Source organism: Patagioenas fasciata, chromosome 11 (assembly GCF_037038585.1).
Source record: "Patagioenas fasciata isolate bPatFas1 chromosome 11, bPatFas1.hap1, whole genome shotgun sequence".
Lineage (NCBI taxonomy): Eukaryota > Metazoa > Chordata > Aves > Columbiformes > Columbidae > Patagioenas > Patagioenas fasciata.
In genome coordinates, this window is record NC_092530.1 from 7,398,242 (window position 1) to 7,412,929 (window position 14,688).

Sequence of the window (14,688 nt, forward strand, 5' to 3'; positions counted from 1 at the left end):
TTAAAAAGTTGTCTTCCCAATGTTAATCCTTTGCTTTAAACCCACATTTCTTCCACCTTATGTATTTTGTGCCCCAAGGGACTGTCCCCAAGCTCTGGCCCGCTCCCCTTCAGTGTGGCAGGGAAAGTGGGGCTGGACAGCGAGGTGACTGCGCTGGTGCCGAGGGACAGGTTGTCTGCGGGTTGTGGAAAGCGCTAGCACCTTTTGCATGTATTTGGTAGATTGAGGGGGAAAAGTGTTCCCGGAGCTGGAAATTTTCCTGTTCCTGTTAACATTTTCCCTTCACACTTGGATTTTGTGGGGCTGGAAAGTGCCCCATCTTGTATAAGGATGTGTTCTCCAGCTGGAGGGATTCAGGGGGAGAAACTCCTCTGTGTCCTTCGACTTCTCCACAGTGGCTGGGAGAAGGGTGGGCAAGGGAAGGAGGGACAATTATTGTTAAGACCACGTCAAAAACATCTCCCCCAACCCTATGTGATTTGGCAGCAGTGATGTCCCAGCCCAGGGCTGGGTGGTGATGGATGAGCTGAGCTCAGGGAAAAGCAAGAGATGCTTGGGCTGGGTCCAGCCCTCCTCACCCTGCAGGGTGGGATTTTCCTGAGGGTTTCAGTGTGGGGTGGGGTCCCAGTGGGGCTCATGGTGGTGGCAGAAGGCCTTTGGCACCTGCTGCACCAGCCTGGCTGGGAGACACAGCGGGCAGTGATGGGGGGTTGGTGATGGAGGGTCAGCAGTAGTGTGTCAGCAATAGAGTGTCAGTGACGGGAGTGTCAGCAATGGGAGGATCTCTGTTTGGGGGTCAGTGATGGGGGTCAGCAATGGGGAGTATCTACTGGGAGGGTCAGTGATGGGGGATCAGTGGTGGGGTTCAGCTACAGGGGATCAGGGATGGGGCCGGCCTGTGAGAAGGGGTTGGGGGGGGTCAGTGATGGGCAGTCTCTGCTGGGGCAGCCAGTGATGGGGGGGTCAGCAGTGGGGTGGACCAGCAATAGGGGACCAGTGGTGGGGAGAGCAGGGATGGGGTGGTCACTGGTGTAGTGTGTCTGTGGTAGTCGGCTAGAGATAGAGGGGGAACAGCCGGGTCGGGACAGCGGTAGGGTGGAGGTGCCATTCGCGCTGTTGCCTCGCGGTGGCCTCACCCAGGGACCATCCGCACCCTCTTCGCCTGCCTTTGAGCAACCCGTCGCAGAACGAGGAGCGTATCGCTTTAAGAGCCCGACGCCCGCACTCAAGATGGCGGCGGCGAGGTGCCGCCTCCTTCATCAGCAGCACAGTGCGCCTGCGCAAGGCCCTGCGGGACGGGCACGGCGCGGATGGGCGGGGCAGCGCGAGCGTCACGTGGGCGACGTGACCCCGCCCCGTCGGGGTGGAGCCGCCGTCGCGCAGGTGCCGCGGGGGCTGTGAGGCCCGGGCCTGGCGGAGCGGGGCCCGGAGCGGCCGAGGTAGGGACCGGGGCAGCTGTGAGTCCGAGCGGTGTGGGCGGGAGTGGGGGATTCGTGGAACCGAGCGCTGTGGGGCAGTGTGGGCTGTGGGTGGGAAGGCCCCGGACCGCCCTGGGTCTGAGCTCCCGCCGCGCTGGGGAACCAGAGCTCGGCCTGAGCGGTACCGTGGACAGCTGGACATGGGCCGGGTCGGCTCCCCCGGCGGTCTCTGGGCATCCTGTGGGTCCGGCTGGCTGCTGCTCCCGCACCAGCCTTCTTCCCCCAAGAAACTTGAGTCTTGCCAGCTTATGAGGAGCTTCTGTTGGGATTTTGTACTCCCCAGGGAAACTGTCTTCTCTCCGAGTCTCCTAAATATGAACATTGAAAATCTGCTCCTGGAAATGAAAATTGGCTCTTGTGTTGTCACGTATTCAGGTTCAAAGAAAGAAGCAGCCTGCAAACCACAGTCAAAATATAAACATGGATTCCTAAACCTGGGGACACCCGTGTCCTACCATCCTGCCTCCTTTTCCCGTAGAGCCTTGATGCTTGTGTCTGCTAAGATTAATTTGCTCTTCCCTCATCCTAGCGGGCCGGTGTTGCAGCTGGAGGTGGGAAGCAGGAGCTTTAGCAAAAGCTGGTGTAGAAAGTTGAAGAGGATCACGAAATGGGAGAATTCCCAGATCCCTGTGTTGGGCAGGGATGTTCTCCATGAAACTCGGTGTGAGTCCAGTGCCTGAAGTGCCTTTGGTCCCACTGGCTCCAAGTTACGGGGCTGACACCCCCACAGTTCTGCACTGGGAAAGGCTGTGTGTGTGTCCTGGCTGTGTTTTCCTCCCTGAGCAAGTGACTCTTTCTCTTCCAGCAGCTCCAAGAAGCATCGGAGTGAAGGCAGGAGCAGCTGAGCCTTGGGAGAAGGTACTGCCGCTGCTTGTTGGATGGGTAAATGATCTTCTTGTAATCATGATTAACCCTTCCTGTGGGTGAAGGCCGGTGCTGAGAACAGAGCACCGGGCTCAGGCAGTGTGTGCAAGGGGATGGGCTGCGGGGGACGCGCCACCTGCTTTCCCTTCTGTCTGCTGGAGTGCACGTGGTTGGAGCTGCTGTCCCTCTGCGTTTGTTTGGGTGCTCAAGGAAAATACCTATCTGAAGGAGCCGCCAGGCACAGGTGGGGTGAGAAATAGGTCAGCTGGAGTTTGGAAATCCTTTAATACAACATGTGTTACTGGCTTCTGGATGCTGTGAGCTTTCATTGGTCCAAGTTGTAAAGCCTTTGTTAAGCTTGAAAGTTGTGGGCCTAACTAAAGGAACAATTTAGCTTTCTATGCTTGTGCAAGGCAGGTGTTTGTGAAAGGCACATCTCATAATTTGCCAGGTGTTGGTGGTTCTGCTCTGGGTGGCTGTGGGGTGGGACTGCAAGTGCCGGCTCCTGGGAGGCAGTGGGGACGTGTGGCTGGCAGAGACTGCTGTGCCTCTGACTCCCCTTGCTCCTGGAAGAACTTGAGAATGAGTTTATTTTTGCAAGTTGTTTTTAATTCTTTGGGATGCAACGGCCAAATCAGCTTATTGCCAGCCTGAGCTGGCGCTTTGCTGAGCTGCTGCTTTCTGAAATGGCCTTTCACCCTCTGCACAGTGATGGGTGCACATATGTACTATATGACCTTAAACTTGTTTTCACCAAAATATCTTTCGAGATTTGGTTTTGGTTTGCCCAAGATTTTGTGGCGTTGTCACTAGCAGTTTTGCAGTAACTCCAGAAGCTGAAATGGTTTGGGAGCAGCACCCAGCCAAAAGTCTGGTGTGGTTTGTTTGTTCATTTTTAACAGAGCTGTGTTGTCCCTGCACCTTCTAACCCTCCCGTATGCCACACACGCTTGAAAACGTAATAGCAAATTTCCTTTGGTCTCTGCGCAGACTCACACATCATCTTCAGCTACCAGAAAGCTGCAGAAGTTAGAAGATCACCATGGGCCCTAAAACATCAAAGCCCGTTGCTCTTTCCTCCCGCCAAGTTTTGTCGGGGGTCATTGGGAAGCTGTGCACACAGATGTACTTTTCTCTCGTGTCCTTCGCTATAGAGCCGTGCTGCTGCTTTCTGCTGCCTGTGCTCTTGGCAACCCCATTGTGTTTCAGGACTGGGTAACACTGTGAGGCAAGATTTCAGTTTTATCTAAATACTTTCCTTCAGTTCTTCTCCAACACTACTTTGTCTGATTTGCATTTGATCTCTGTGGGGTTTTTTTGTTGGTGCTTTTTTTGTTTGGTTTGTAAGCCATGAAACTCCTAATTGAATAAGAAATGTGGCTATTTCAGGGAAACATCTGTTAACGATACGTTATTAGTTTAACTCTAGATGTGTCGGCAAGGCAAAAAACTGGTTGTGCAATTATCCCGTTGCAGCCTGCAATTACAACGCGGAGTGGTTTGCTGTCCGGATGAAGAGCTGCTCTTCACGATCAGCTGGTTTAGTGGGAGGAATCATGGAACGAGCTCTTAGGTTGTTGGCCGTGACTGTCACACGAGTTATCAGCGGCAGGTTTCAGAAACCGGGGTTGCCCGATGGCACAGGGGGACGGACAGTGGCTCTGATGTGGAGTAGTGGCCTCGTGCTCAGGGCGTTTTCTGCTGCTGAGATGCCTGGAGATCTCCCGCAGCACCCAGGATGTGCCGCTGTCTAGATTTGATATGGGGATTTTAAGTGCAGGGTGATGTACACAAGTGTTCCTTTTTTACCTGGAAACAGCATTTTCAAGGATGTCTGTGTGGTGGTGGCATCCAGACCATCAGACCAAGGTACTGCTGTAGCTCTGTGGGCTCTCAGGTCTCACTTGCTCCTGCCCCTTTGCTCTGTGTCCACCTTTGCCGACCTCCTCCTCCCCTAACACCCATGCTATTTCTTTCCCTCCACCATGGATCTTCATTTTCTTCTTCCGTCCCTGGTGTGGAACGTGGCACCAGCTGGATCTGGTCACTAGTGAAGAAAGGCAAACTTGTCCCCCCAAATCCCTCACTTTGAGCATGCTCACATATTTCATCCATAGGACATCACAAGTCATTTGTGATATGCTATGAAACATGCTTGCAAGGGCTGGCAGGAGCTGACGTTGCCATCATCTGGTCTTGGACTCATCCAGCGGGTTTGTTTGGGAGTTTGGATTCAGGTCTGAGTGCCCAAATGCAGGATTTGACAGTGTGGGGTTGAATGTTGATGTGCATTTACATCATGCGTTTAATTATTCCCTCTGGAATAACAACTCACTCTTGATTACGCAGCATGGCCTCACGTGCAGTTGTTTCCGAAGGAAGTCTGCCTGGGGAAGATCCTTCTCTGAACGAGTCCCTTGCCTGTGGAAGCCCACCTGTCCTCTTGATATTGCTTGTATAGTATCCCAAGGCAGAGCAGATGGCATCAGGTGGAGCAGGCAAGGTCACCTTGCGCTCATCCACATCTGCTTAAGAGGAGAAGCTGCAAAGCCGGGTGATTTGGGCTTGCACGGTGCTGCGTACCCATCGCTGTCACGCTGCAGGTGTTGTTTCTGTGGTGCTTTTGGTTTGAGGCCAGTGCTTAGACACTCTGAAGTGGTGTGAGAACACCATGATTGATGTTTCAGGGCTTGTTGCTGATGATGTTTTACAGAATCCCAGAATGTCAGGGGTTGGAAGGGACCTGGAAAGCTCATCCAGTGCAATTCCCCCCATGGAGCAGGAACACCCAGCTGAGGTTCCACAGGAAGGTGTCCAGGCGGGTTTGAATGTCTGCAGAGAAGGAGACTCCACAGCCTCCCTGGGCAGCCTGGGCCAGGCTCTGCCACCCTCACCGGGAACAAGTTTCTTCTCATATCCAAGTGGAACCTCCTGTGTTCCAGTTTGCACCCACTGCCCCTCGTCCTGTCACTGGTTGTCACCCAGAAGAGCCTGGCTCCATCCTCCTGACACTGCCCCTTTCCATATTGATCCCCAGGAATGAGTCCCCCCTCAGTCTCCTCCAGCTCCAGAGCCCCAGCTCCCTCAGCCTTTCCTCACACGGGAGATGCTCCACTCCCTTCAGCATCTTGGTGGCTGCGCTGGACTCTCTCCAGCAGTTCCTTGTCCTTCTGGAACTGAGGGGCCACAACTGGACACAATATTCCAGGTGTGGTTTCCTCAGGGCAGAGCAGAGGGGCAGGAGAACCTCTCTGACCTACTGACCACCCCCTTCTAACCCACCCCAGGTGCCATTGGCCTTCCTGGCCACAAGGGCCCGGTGCTGGCTGGTTTCACAGTTGTTCCTTTTCTGCATGGCTGTGTCATGGTGGGTGGGATGTCAGGTGTGCATCCCTGCATCCTTTTGGGTGAAGCTATTGAAGTTTTCCTCAAAACCCCTTTGTTTCTCAAGGCTGAGGAACGGGCGGGCCTGTCTTCAGGGTTGGCCGCTGTTGCAGCACCCTGTTGCTATCTGGAGAAGACATGGCTGTGCTGTAGGGCAGAACCGGGGTGTCTCCAGGACAGAGCAGGCAATTTGCTGGACCTTCAGCTGACCCAGCTTTGGGTTTGTCTGTGTCGTGGATGTTTGTGCATTTTATCCCTAAGAAGGGATGCTGCATGCGTGCTTTAGTAATAGAGTTAGTAGAGATGAGAATACCCAGACGAGCGCTTTGGTCAGAGAGAGGCAACCGGTGGCTTTTTAGGGAGCAGGAGATTTTTCATCACATCCCTGATTTTCATCCTAATAGTCCTTTTGCATCTTAATGGGTGTTTGCTTTAAGCAGAAAATTCTCAAGAAATTAAGTACTGAAGTGAGACCTACATAGGGTATGTAAAATTAACTTGTGTTTTTTCTGTTTTAGTGACAGCTGCTACAGTATCACTTTTTAAAAACTTATAAATAAAAGAAATACTGCTGTACTCAGGGGCTGTTCATTTCAGCTCTTCTTTGAGACTGTAAGAACCATAATCCACAAAGGGAAAATCCTTTGTGTATTTGTGTGGTGCTTATGATCTCTTAAGTGCTGCATGACTATAAATTGAACAATTCCTCATGAAATGTACGTGCAGTTCCATTTTCCAGAACACTTTATAATGAACAGCATGGGAGGTGTCCATTAACAGAGGGTCTGAAACCCATGGGGACTCTGCTGCCTGCTGTGGATGAGACCAACCCGCCACCACCAAGAATTGCCTCACAAAGCTGCTTCTGGAGGACCTACCTGGAAATTAATTAGCGGGACAGGCTGCTTATTTCAGTGGCAGGAACTGCTTTACAAATTTCCCTTTTCCCAGTGGGGATACGGAAACCTCTTTGTATTTTGAGGACACTGGTGCTGTGGGCAGCTGCAGAGCGTTTGGACGCTGAAACGCTGCAGCTTCTGTTTTCGGAAGGTGAACCGTGGAACGTGCGTCCTGGTTTTGTAGGAGGCTGAACCATCTGTAGAAATTCAATGAGTCCTGAGAGCCGCTTCAGTATTGCGGTCAGTGAGCGCTGCTGTGTGTGCCAGCTTGTTCTGCTTCAACGCGAGGAGTTGTATTGTGTCCAGTTGTGGCCCCTCAGTTCCAGAAGGACAGGGAACTGCTGGAGAGAGTCCAGCGCAGCCACCAAGATGCTGAAGGGAGTGGAGCATCTCCCGTGTGAGGAAAGGCTGAGGGAGCTGGGGCTCTGGAGCTGGAGAAGAGGAGACTGAGGGAGGACTCATTCCTGGGGATCAATATGGAAAGGGGCAGTGTCAGGAGGATGGAGCCAGGCTCTTCTTGGTGACAACCAGTGACAGGACAAGGGGCAATGCGTACAAACTGGAACACAGGAGGTTCCACTTAAAGATGAGAAGAAACTTCTTCATGGTGAGGGTGTCAGAGCCTGGCCCAGGCTGCCCAGGGAGGTTGTGGAGTCTCCTTCTCTGCAGACATTCAAACCCGCCTGGACACCTTCCTGTGGAACCTCAGCTGGGTGTTCCTGCTCCATGGGGGGATTGCACTGGATGAGCTTTCCAGGTCCCTTCCAACCCCTGACACTCTGTGTGTGTGAATTTCAGACCTGTTGGGCTGCCATTCAGTACTTTAAAAATGCCATTTTTATCTGTCCCCTTTTCAGGAACTCTATTTTTTAAAACACCTAGCGACTGTACAAGGAGAGAGCATGTATTGAACAACCAGGCAGTCTGCCAGCAGAATGAAATCCACGCTTTGACAAAAACGTATAAAATCATCTGTGTTATGTGCGCTGAGCGGTTCAGATGGATTCCATGGAGCGGCAGGTGTCGAAAGGGTAGCTTGTGTGCACAGTCCTCGGGGTCTGGCCCTTCCCAGCATTTGGTGCATGTCATTCTCACTGGGATTTGGCAGAATCGATTTGGATCGTTAGTTCCATCTCCCTGGGGAAGCTCAGCAGCGGCTCTCACCAGGGCTCTGGTTCTCCCCCCATAACCCTCTTACTGTCACAACAGGGAGGCTTTTCTCACTGGGTGCTTTACATTCTCTTTGTGGCTCAGAAAATCCCCTTGTAAGCTCATTGTAGCCTAAGTTTCAGTAATCTGGGTGTTTTCTGTGCTGTCAAGCAGGAAGCAGAGCTGCAGTCTCCCCAAAGTCTTAACCCCATGCCACATTGTGCTGTTTGAATTTCAGGGTCTGCTGCGAAACCTCACAGAACCAACCAAAAAATAGCAGATATTCTGCTGGAATACAGTGCCTGGCACTTAACAATAGTATGAAAAAATGGTGGTGCTTGGTGAGATGATATTTTATCAGTAGTTATTTGGCTTTTTTTTGTCTGACACAGTGTTGGGCATGAGCTTTCTCCGTTAGATCTGAAGGACTTCAGCTCTGTAACAGCAAATTCTCATCCGTTTTGAATTCCGGTAAAATAACATAATGCAACAGATATGGAAAGAATGAGGTGGTTGTAAATTGTGTAGTTGGAAGGTGAAGACCCCCCAGCCAGTGGTTACAGTGCATGAGTAGTATGTGTTACTACGAGGACTTACATTTTAATCTGAAAAGTGGAAATGAGTTTCCAAAGCACGAGTTCTATGGCTGCATTAACTTATTTTAGTCAGGGAGTATTATCTATACCTTGAATGAATTGACTAGTTTTCTTGTTTGCCCTGTGGGGGTAAACAGGAAAGGCGCAGTGTTTAAAAACGCTGTGATCGGGTGAGTTGTTCCGCGTGGGGTTTGGAACCGTCGGCCGCGGTTGTGGTACAGGGACCCGTGTGGGTGCCGGGTGTCTGCGGGTGTTGCTGCAAACCGTGGGTGGATATGGCTGTGGAGCACACCATGCAGTGATAGATTTTTGGGAATGGAGGGGGCAACATAAGCCTCTTGCTAGACTAGTTCTTGGGATCTGCTCATTGCAGTGTTAGGAATCACGGTTAAGAAACATTGCTGAGTCTTGAAGTGTGTCTGGGTTTAGAGGGCAGAGCGTTTACTCTGTGTGCTTCCCTACCAGAAAGGGGAAAAACAGTGTTTGGAGCGAGTGGAGAGAAGGGACCGGAGCTGGTGAGGGGCTGGAGCACAAGTGTGATGGGAGCGGCTGAGGGACCTGGGGGTTCAGCTGGAGAACAGGAGCTGAGGGGAGACCTTCTGATCTCTGAACTGCCTGAAAGGAGCTTGGAGCCAGGGGGGTCAGGCTCTGCTCCCCAGGAACAAGCGCCAGGAGCAGAGGAAACGGCCTCAAGTTGCGCCAGGGGAGGTTGAGGTTGGATCTGGGGAACAATTTCTTCCCCAAAGGGCTGTGGGGCATTGGAACAGGCTGCCCAGGGCAGTGCTGGAGTCACCATCCCTGGAGAGCTGGACAGATGGAGATGAGGTTCTCAGAACATGGAGTAGTGCCAGAGATGGGTTAATGGTTGGACTTGATCTTGACGGTCTCTTCCACCCTAAATGATTCTATGGTATAAAACCAATATTTGGCCAGTACTATTGATTTTCATGCTGCCTTGAAGACTTTTCTGCATTAAGATCTTCTCATCTGGCATCCGAGTCATTTTTCCACTTGATTTTGGGGCAGATATGCTGTGCTATTCTACTCTGGGTTCCTGTGTTAACTGGCCTCTTCCCATCTGTGTTGGGAAGGCTGGATGAGTGGAGTGACATCTGTTTGTTGTTGAAGATTCGCTAACCTGAGGATGCCCTGGAGGCACCTGGGAGTCATCGATGACCAGCTACACGGGTATGTTTTGAAAACAAGGCTCTAGCTCAGCTGATACTCCTACATAGAGCAAGTGTCACCATCCTGGATTTCCAAAGACGGTGGTAACAGCAGAGAAGCTGCTGGTTGTGTGTCAGCATGGAAACAGCTGTAAAGAACTGATTTTAGTCTGGAAAATACAGAAAGCTCAAAAGCCAGTAGCAAAACCCCTGTAGCTCTCTGTTGTGTGTCACAGTCACAAACTGCCTGTAAATTGGGTCTTTGGCATTTTCAGGTTAGGCTGCTTTTTGTCAAAACATGGAAGGGAGCTCGAGGTGTTTGTGAAGAAGCTCTCGGCTGCTGGGGGCTTGTGTGGTGGTTTTGCTTCAGGACCAGTGTCGAGGGTTTTGATTGCAGGGTGACAATAAAACCCTGGCAGATGTATTGTTAACCCCCTCTCCCCCCTTCCCACTCAGCACAGGAGATCGGGAGGGAAAGAAGGACAGAGAGGAGGGAGTTGGAAAAACTAAAAATGTTTTACTAATGCTACTGATAAAATACAGAAAATAATACAAAATAGACAAAACCAATCTTGAAAGTCCCAGCAACTGCAGAGCCGGCACCCGAAGTCCTGGACTGGACTCTGCAGCCAACCGGAGCTGGATTCAGTCTGTCACTGGTCTCAGTTCGCAGGGACGACTCACAAGGTCCTCTCCTAATGTTGCCGTAAGGAAAAGGGGCGAGATCCTCGTGATCTCCCACTTTTATATGAAGTATTCACATGAATGGGATGTTATACTCAGTTGGTCAGTTTCCTGGTCACCTGTCTCTCGTTGCCCCTCTCACCAGAGCTGTACCCATCCTTATCAATAACCTCGCATTCCATTGCTGTGTTTACCAAAACATGTGTCTGGTTCTCCAGGAAAATGCAGCTGATATGAAGCTTTAGCTGACAGGCAAATTCACTAAAAGAGAAACTTGTTTTTAACAAAACCAGGACAACCAGGGAGGAGTGGCAGAGCTGAGATTTTGGCTTTTCAACTGAAAATTTAAAAAAAGAACAGCAAACACGCAGTTCTTATTAATAAGTGTGCTTAGAACTGCAAAATAAGTTCCTGGGTGCATTCAGCAGTTCCACGTTGTACGGTCATGTCTCACTACATTGCCTTCAAACACAATGAAGCGTGCGCTTAAGGATGCCTGTTCCTGTAGTCAAGTAAGCTCTGAATTGGGAAAGTGTTGCTTCTACGGGCAGCTCACACAGAGGCTTTAAACCCTGACTGTCCATGTAAAGTCAGGCCCTAGATCAGGAGAGATTTCAAGTATACTTTATTCTGAATTATCGCATGCTTCCACAGACCACTTGAACATATTAGTGTGACTTTTATATTACATATAAAAATAATCATTGCAATTAAATTGGTACAATTCATTGGTATTAAACAATTAAAATATTCTTTCAGTGATTTTTAACTATAAAAAAACCTGAAAGTTAAAATAGAAATTACAAAAGGTTGAAGAGGAAAAAAAACAACCCAGCAAAAACAAGGCGGTGTGATTTGCGTCTTGGCGCTTACTGCGTTTCTGTATGGTGAAGCACCTTAAAAAAAGCAAGGATTTCTGAAGAGAAGCACTGAACTGTCCGTGATCCCAGTAAACATGCTGGTCAGGCTGCTTTGACCTGGACATTGAGCAACACTGGAGCAAAGCTACAGTAGGGGTAATATAGTACAAGAGGATGACACCAAACTGCGGAGAGTGGCTGACACTGGAAGCTGTGCTGCCACCCAGAGACCTGGACAGGCTGGAGAGCTGGGCGGGGAGAGATCTAATGAAATAGAACAAGGGAAAGTGTAGAGTCTTATACTGGAACCTGGGGTTCCTGCCCAGATGTAAGTTGGGGAATGACCTGTTGGAGAGCAGTGTAGGGGAAAGGGACCTGGGAGTCCTGGGGACAGCAGGGTGACCATGAGCCAGCACTGGGCCCTTGTGGCCAGGAAGGCCAATGGTACCTGGAGTGGGTTAGAAGGGGGTGGTCAGTAGGTCAGAGAGGTTCTCCTGCCCCTCTACTCTGCCCTGGGGAGACCACACCTGGAATATTGTGTCCAGTTGTGGCCCCTCAGTTCCAGAAGGACAGGGAACTGCTGGAGAGAGTCCAGCGCAGCCACCAAGATGCTGAAGGGAGTGGAGCATCTCCCGTGTGAGGAAAGGCTGAGGGAGCTGGGGCTCTGGAGCTGGAGAAGAGGAGACTGAGGGGGGACTCATTCATGGGGATCAATATGGAAAGGGGGAGTGTCAGGAGGATGGAGCCAGGCTCTTCTGGGTGACACCCAGTGACAGGACAAGGGGCAATGGGTGCAAACTGGAACACAGGAGGTTCCACTGAAAGATGAGAAGAAACTTGTTTGGGGTGAGGGTGGCAGAGCCTGGCCCAGGCTGCCCAGGGAGGTTGTGGAGTCTCCTTCTCTGCAGACATTCAAACCCGCCTGGACCCCTTCCTGTGGAACCTCAGCTGGGTGTTCCTGCTCCATGGGGGGATTGCACTGGATGAGCTTTACAGGGCCCTTCAACCCCTGACATTCTGGGATTCTGCGATTCTGTGAAATCAAACCTGTTGAGTGAGCCTGGACCTGCAAGCTGTCTGGGGCCCGCAGTCAGTGTCGCAAGAGGGATGCAAATCAAAGTGGTGGTTGGTAACGTGGATATCAAGTGTGGATATTGTGAGTCCTCTTCTGAACCCCACTGGCTTGTGTGGGGCAGGTCTGTGTGCACTGGAACAGAGGTGTTTATCCTGGGAGGAGGTATAAGCAGCACATAACTTTGGAAACGGGAGCGGGCATTGGGAAATCCAAGATGTACTCTGTGTCTCTAAACTTGACGTGTCACAGATGGGTGTTGCATTGAAACTGGGAAAAAAAGCAAACCTTCCGAGAAGAGCAGCATGGCTGTACAGACGGACGTGGGGGTCGGTTTGGCTGCTCATCCTTGGGTGTCTGCAGCTTTGCTCAGCGTCTCCAGCACACCGGTGCACCAGCTCTTCTGTCCTGCCCTGCCTCCAATGCAGCTGTTTGCTTCCAATAAAGCGTGTGGACCCAGCTCGTAGGTATAGTCAACTGTAGAAAACAATGGCAATGTCAACCAAAAAACCAGCAGTTTCAACAAAAACATTTAAATGGGAGTTTACTGCTTGAGGGGTGGTTTGAGAGCTGTGGTTGCGTATCAGTAATTATCAGGAAGAACTGCTGTTTGGCTTTTAGAAGGTGGTGTAGCGTACTGAAAAGATGCTATCTGTTGGAAACATAACCTGCTTTCAGCCTGCAAGCAATTGTAGAACTGCTTCTGCTTCTGAATTCCCATTTAAATTCCCCTTCAAATGACAGGGAAGGCCCTGAAGGTAAGAAAGCATCTGTGTGGGTTGGGGAGCAAACAGTGTCTCACCAGCGGCTGCTTAGAAACCTGTTTCCCCGTGGAATTTGTAGGAAACATAAATACTGTGTACAGGTCAGTGCCCAGTGTTGGTGCATTCGCTTCCCCGATGTGTGCGCAGGGACTTACTGGGGACTCCTCTCTCTGCAAGAGCTTTCCCTGTCGCTGTAAGAAGTCTTCAATGTGAATTTTCCCCCAGTTGAAACAGTACCTGATTTGCCAGTGGTAAATCCAGTAATGTTGTCAACAGTCTTGTTTGCTGACTGTTAAATGTTAGTTGGCTTGCTTTGACACGATTCCTTAAAACTATACGCAAGGTGATTAATATCGCAAAGAACTGGAGCATGTCTGGGAAGGGGGAGGGAGAATGAGCTTCCCTGGAGAAGCCAATTGATGCAGAGGAAATAACTGAAGGAAATATATTTCTAATAATGGGTTGGGATTTACTGGTGACAACTGTCCTGACTTTGCGCTAAACAACATTTCTTTTGGCTTTGGGAGGACTGATGCTGGTCTTGATCGGGGCCAGCAGGACCTTTGGCTGCATCTGGAGACCACACCTGGAATATTGTGTCCAGTTGTGGCCCCTCAGTTCCAGAAGGACAGGGAACTGCTGGAGAGAGTCCAGCGCAGCCACCAAGATGCTGAAGGGAGTGGAGCATCTCCCGTGTGAGGAAAGGCTGAGGGAGCTGGGGCTCTGGAGCTGGAGGAGAGGAGACTGAGGGGGGACTCATTCCTGGGGATCAATATGGAAAGGGGCAGTGTCGGGAGGATGGAGCCAGGCTCTTCTGGGTGACAACCAATGACAGGACAAGGGGCAATGGGTGCAAACTGGAACACAGGAGGTTTCATTTAAATCTGAGAAGAAACTTGTTTGGGGTGAGGGTGGCAGAGCCTGGCCCAGGCTGCCCAGGGAGGTTGTGGAGTCTCCTTCTCTGCAGACATTCAAACCCGCCTGGACACCTTCCTGTGGAACCTCAGCTGGGTGTTCCTGCTCCATGGGGGGATTGCACTGGATGAGCTTTCCAGGGCCCTTCCAACCCCTGTGAGTTAGGAGGTGATTGGATCAAAACACTTTTGGCGCTGAAGTAGGAGCTGTTTGGAGTCCCTCAATGGTCAGTACTGGGACCTCATTCATGGGGATCAATATGGAAAGGGGCAGTGTCAGGAGGATGGAGCCAGGCTCTTCTCGGTGATATCCAGTGACAGGACAAGGGGCAATGGGTGCAAACTGGAACACAGGAGGTTCCTCTTAAATCTGGGAAGAAACTTCTTCATGTTGAGGGTGCCAGAGCCGTGAGCAGCTGGGCTGGCTCGGTTTCTGTATTGGCATTAACCAGCCTGGGCATCGTGCGTATCCTTGACCTTTATTCTCCCGTTGGAAAGCCAGATGTTTCCATCATTCCCATCCCACTTTGTCTTGTTTCCTTCCCCCCCCGCCCCCCCAAAAGCATTTGAAAAGCACATTCCTGTTTGATTTAAATGTGCATGTACTCAGGGATTAGGAGCAGCATGCACAGTGTTTATGCATACGGTGACTGCCAAAACTTTGCTCACCAATACCAGGTTAGAATGTCGTACAAGGCCTTTACCAAAGAATAGACCTTCTAGGTACTGTTGGGGCAAACTAGTTGCAAATCAGTGTAGACGATGGGGTAGCAAGGTGCTACCTCTTTCTTCTGGAGATGTGTTCTTCTGGCAAGTATATGCCATTTGATTAACAACGACCCTAGAAACAAGGTTTTA

The 14,688-nt window shown here is 50.9% G+C and overlaps 1 protein-coding gene across 4 annotated transcripts in view; it reads left to right on the forward strand.

The window, feature by feature from the left end:
• Nucleotides 1-1,349: 1,349 nt before the first annotated feature.
• Nucleotides 1,350-14,688, forward strand: part of LOC136106327 (H(+)/Cl(-) exchange transporter 5) — a 50,339-nt gene continuing 37,000 nt past the window's right edge. Inside the window, exons 1-2 of one of the 4 annotated variants that reach the window (XM_065846626.2) lie at nucleotides 1,350-1,439; nucleotides 2,284-2,360. In XM_065846626.2, the coding sequence (XP_065702698.1) occupies nucleotides 2,357-2,360 (4 nt within the window). In that variant the 5' untranslated portion in view covers nucleotides 1,350-1,439; nucleotides 2,284-2,356. The remainder of the gene's footprint in view (nucleotides 1,440-2,283; nucleotides 2,361-14,688) is intronic. The other 3 variants (XM_065846628.2, XM_065846627.2, XM_065846629.2) reach the window with 3 other exon arrangements.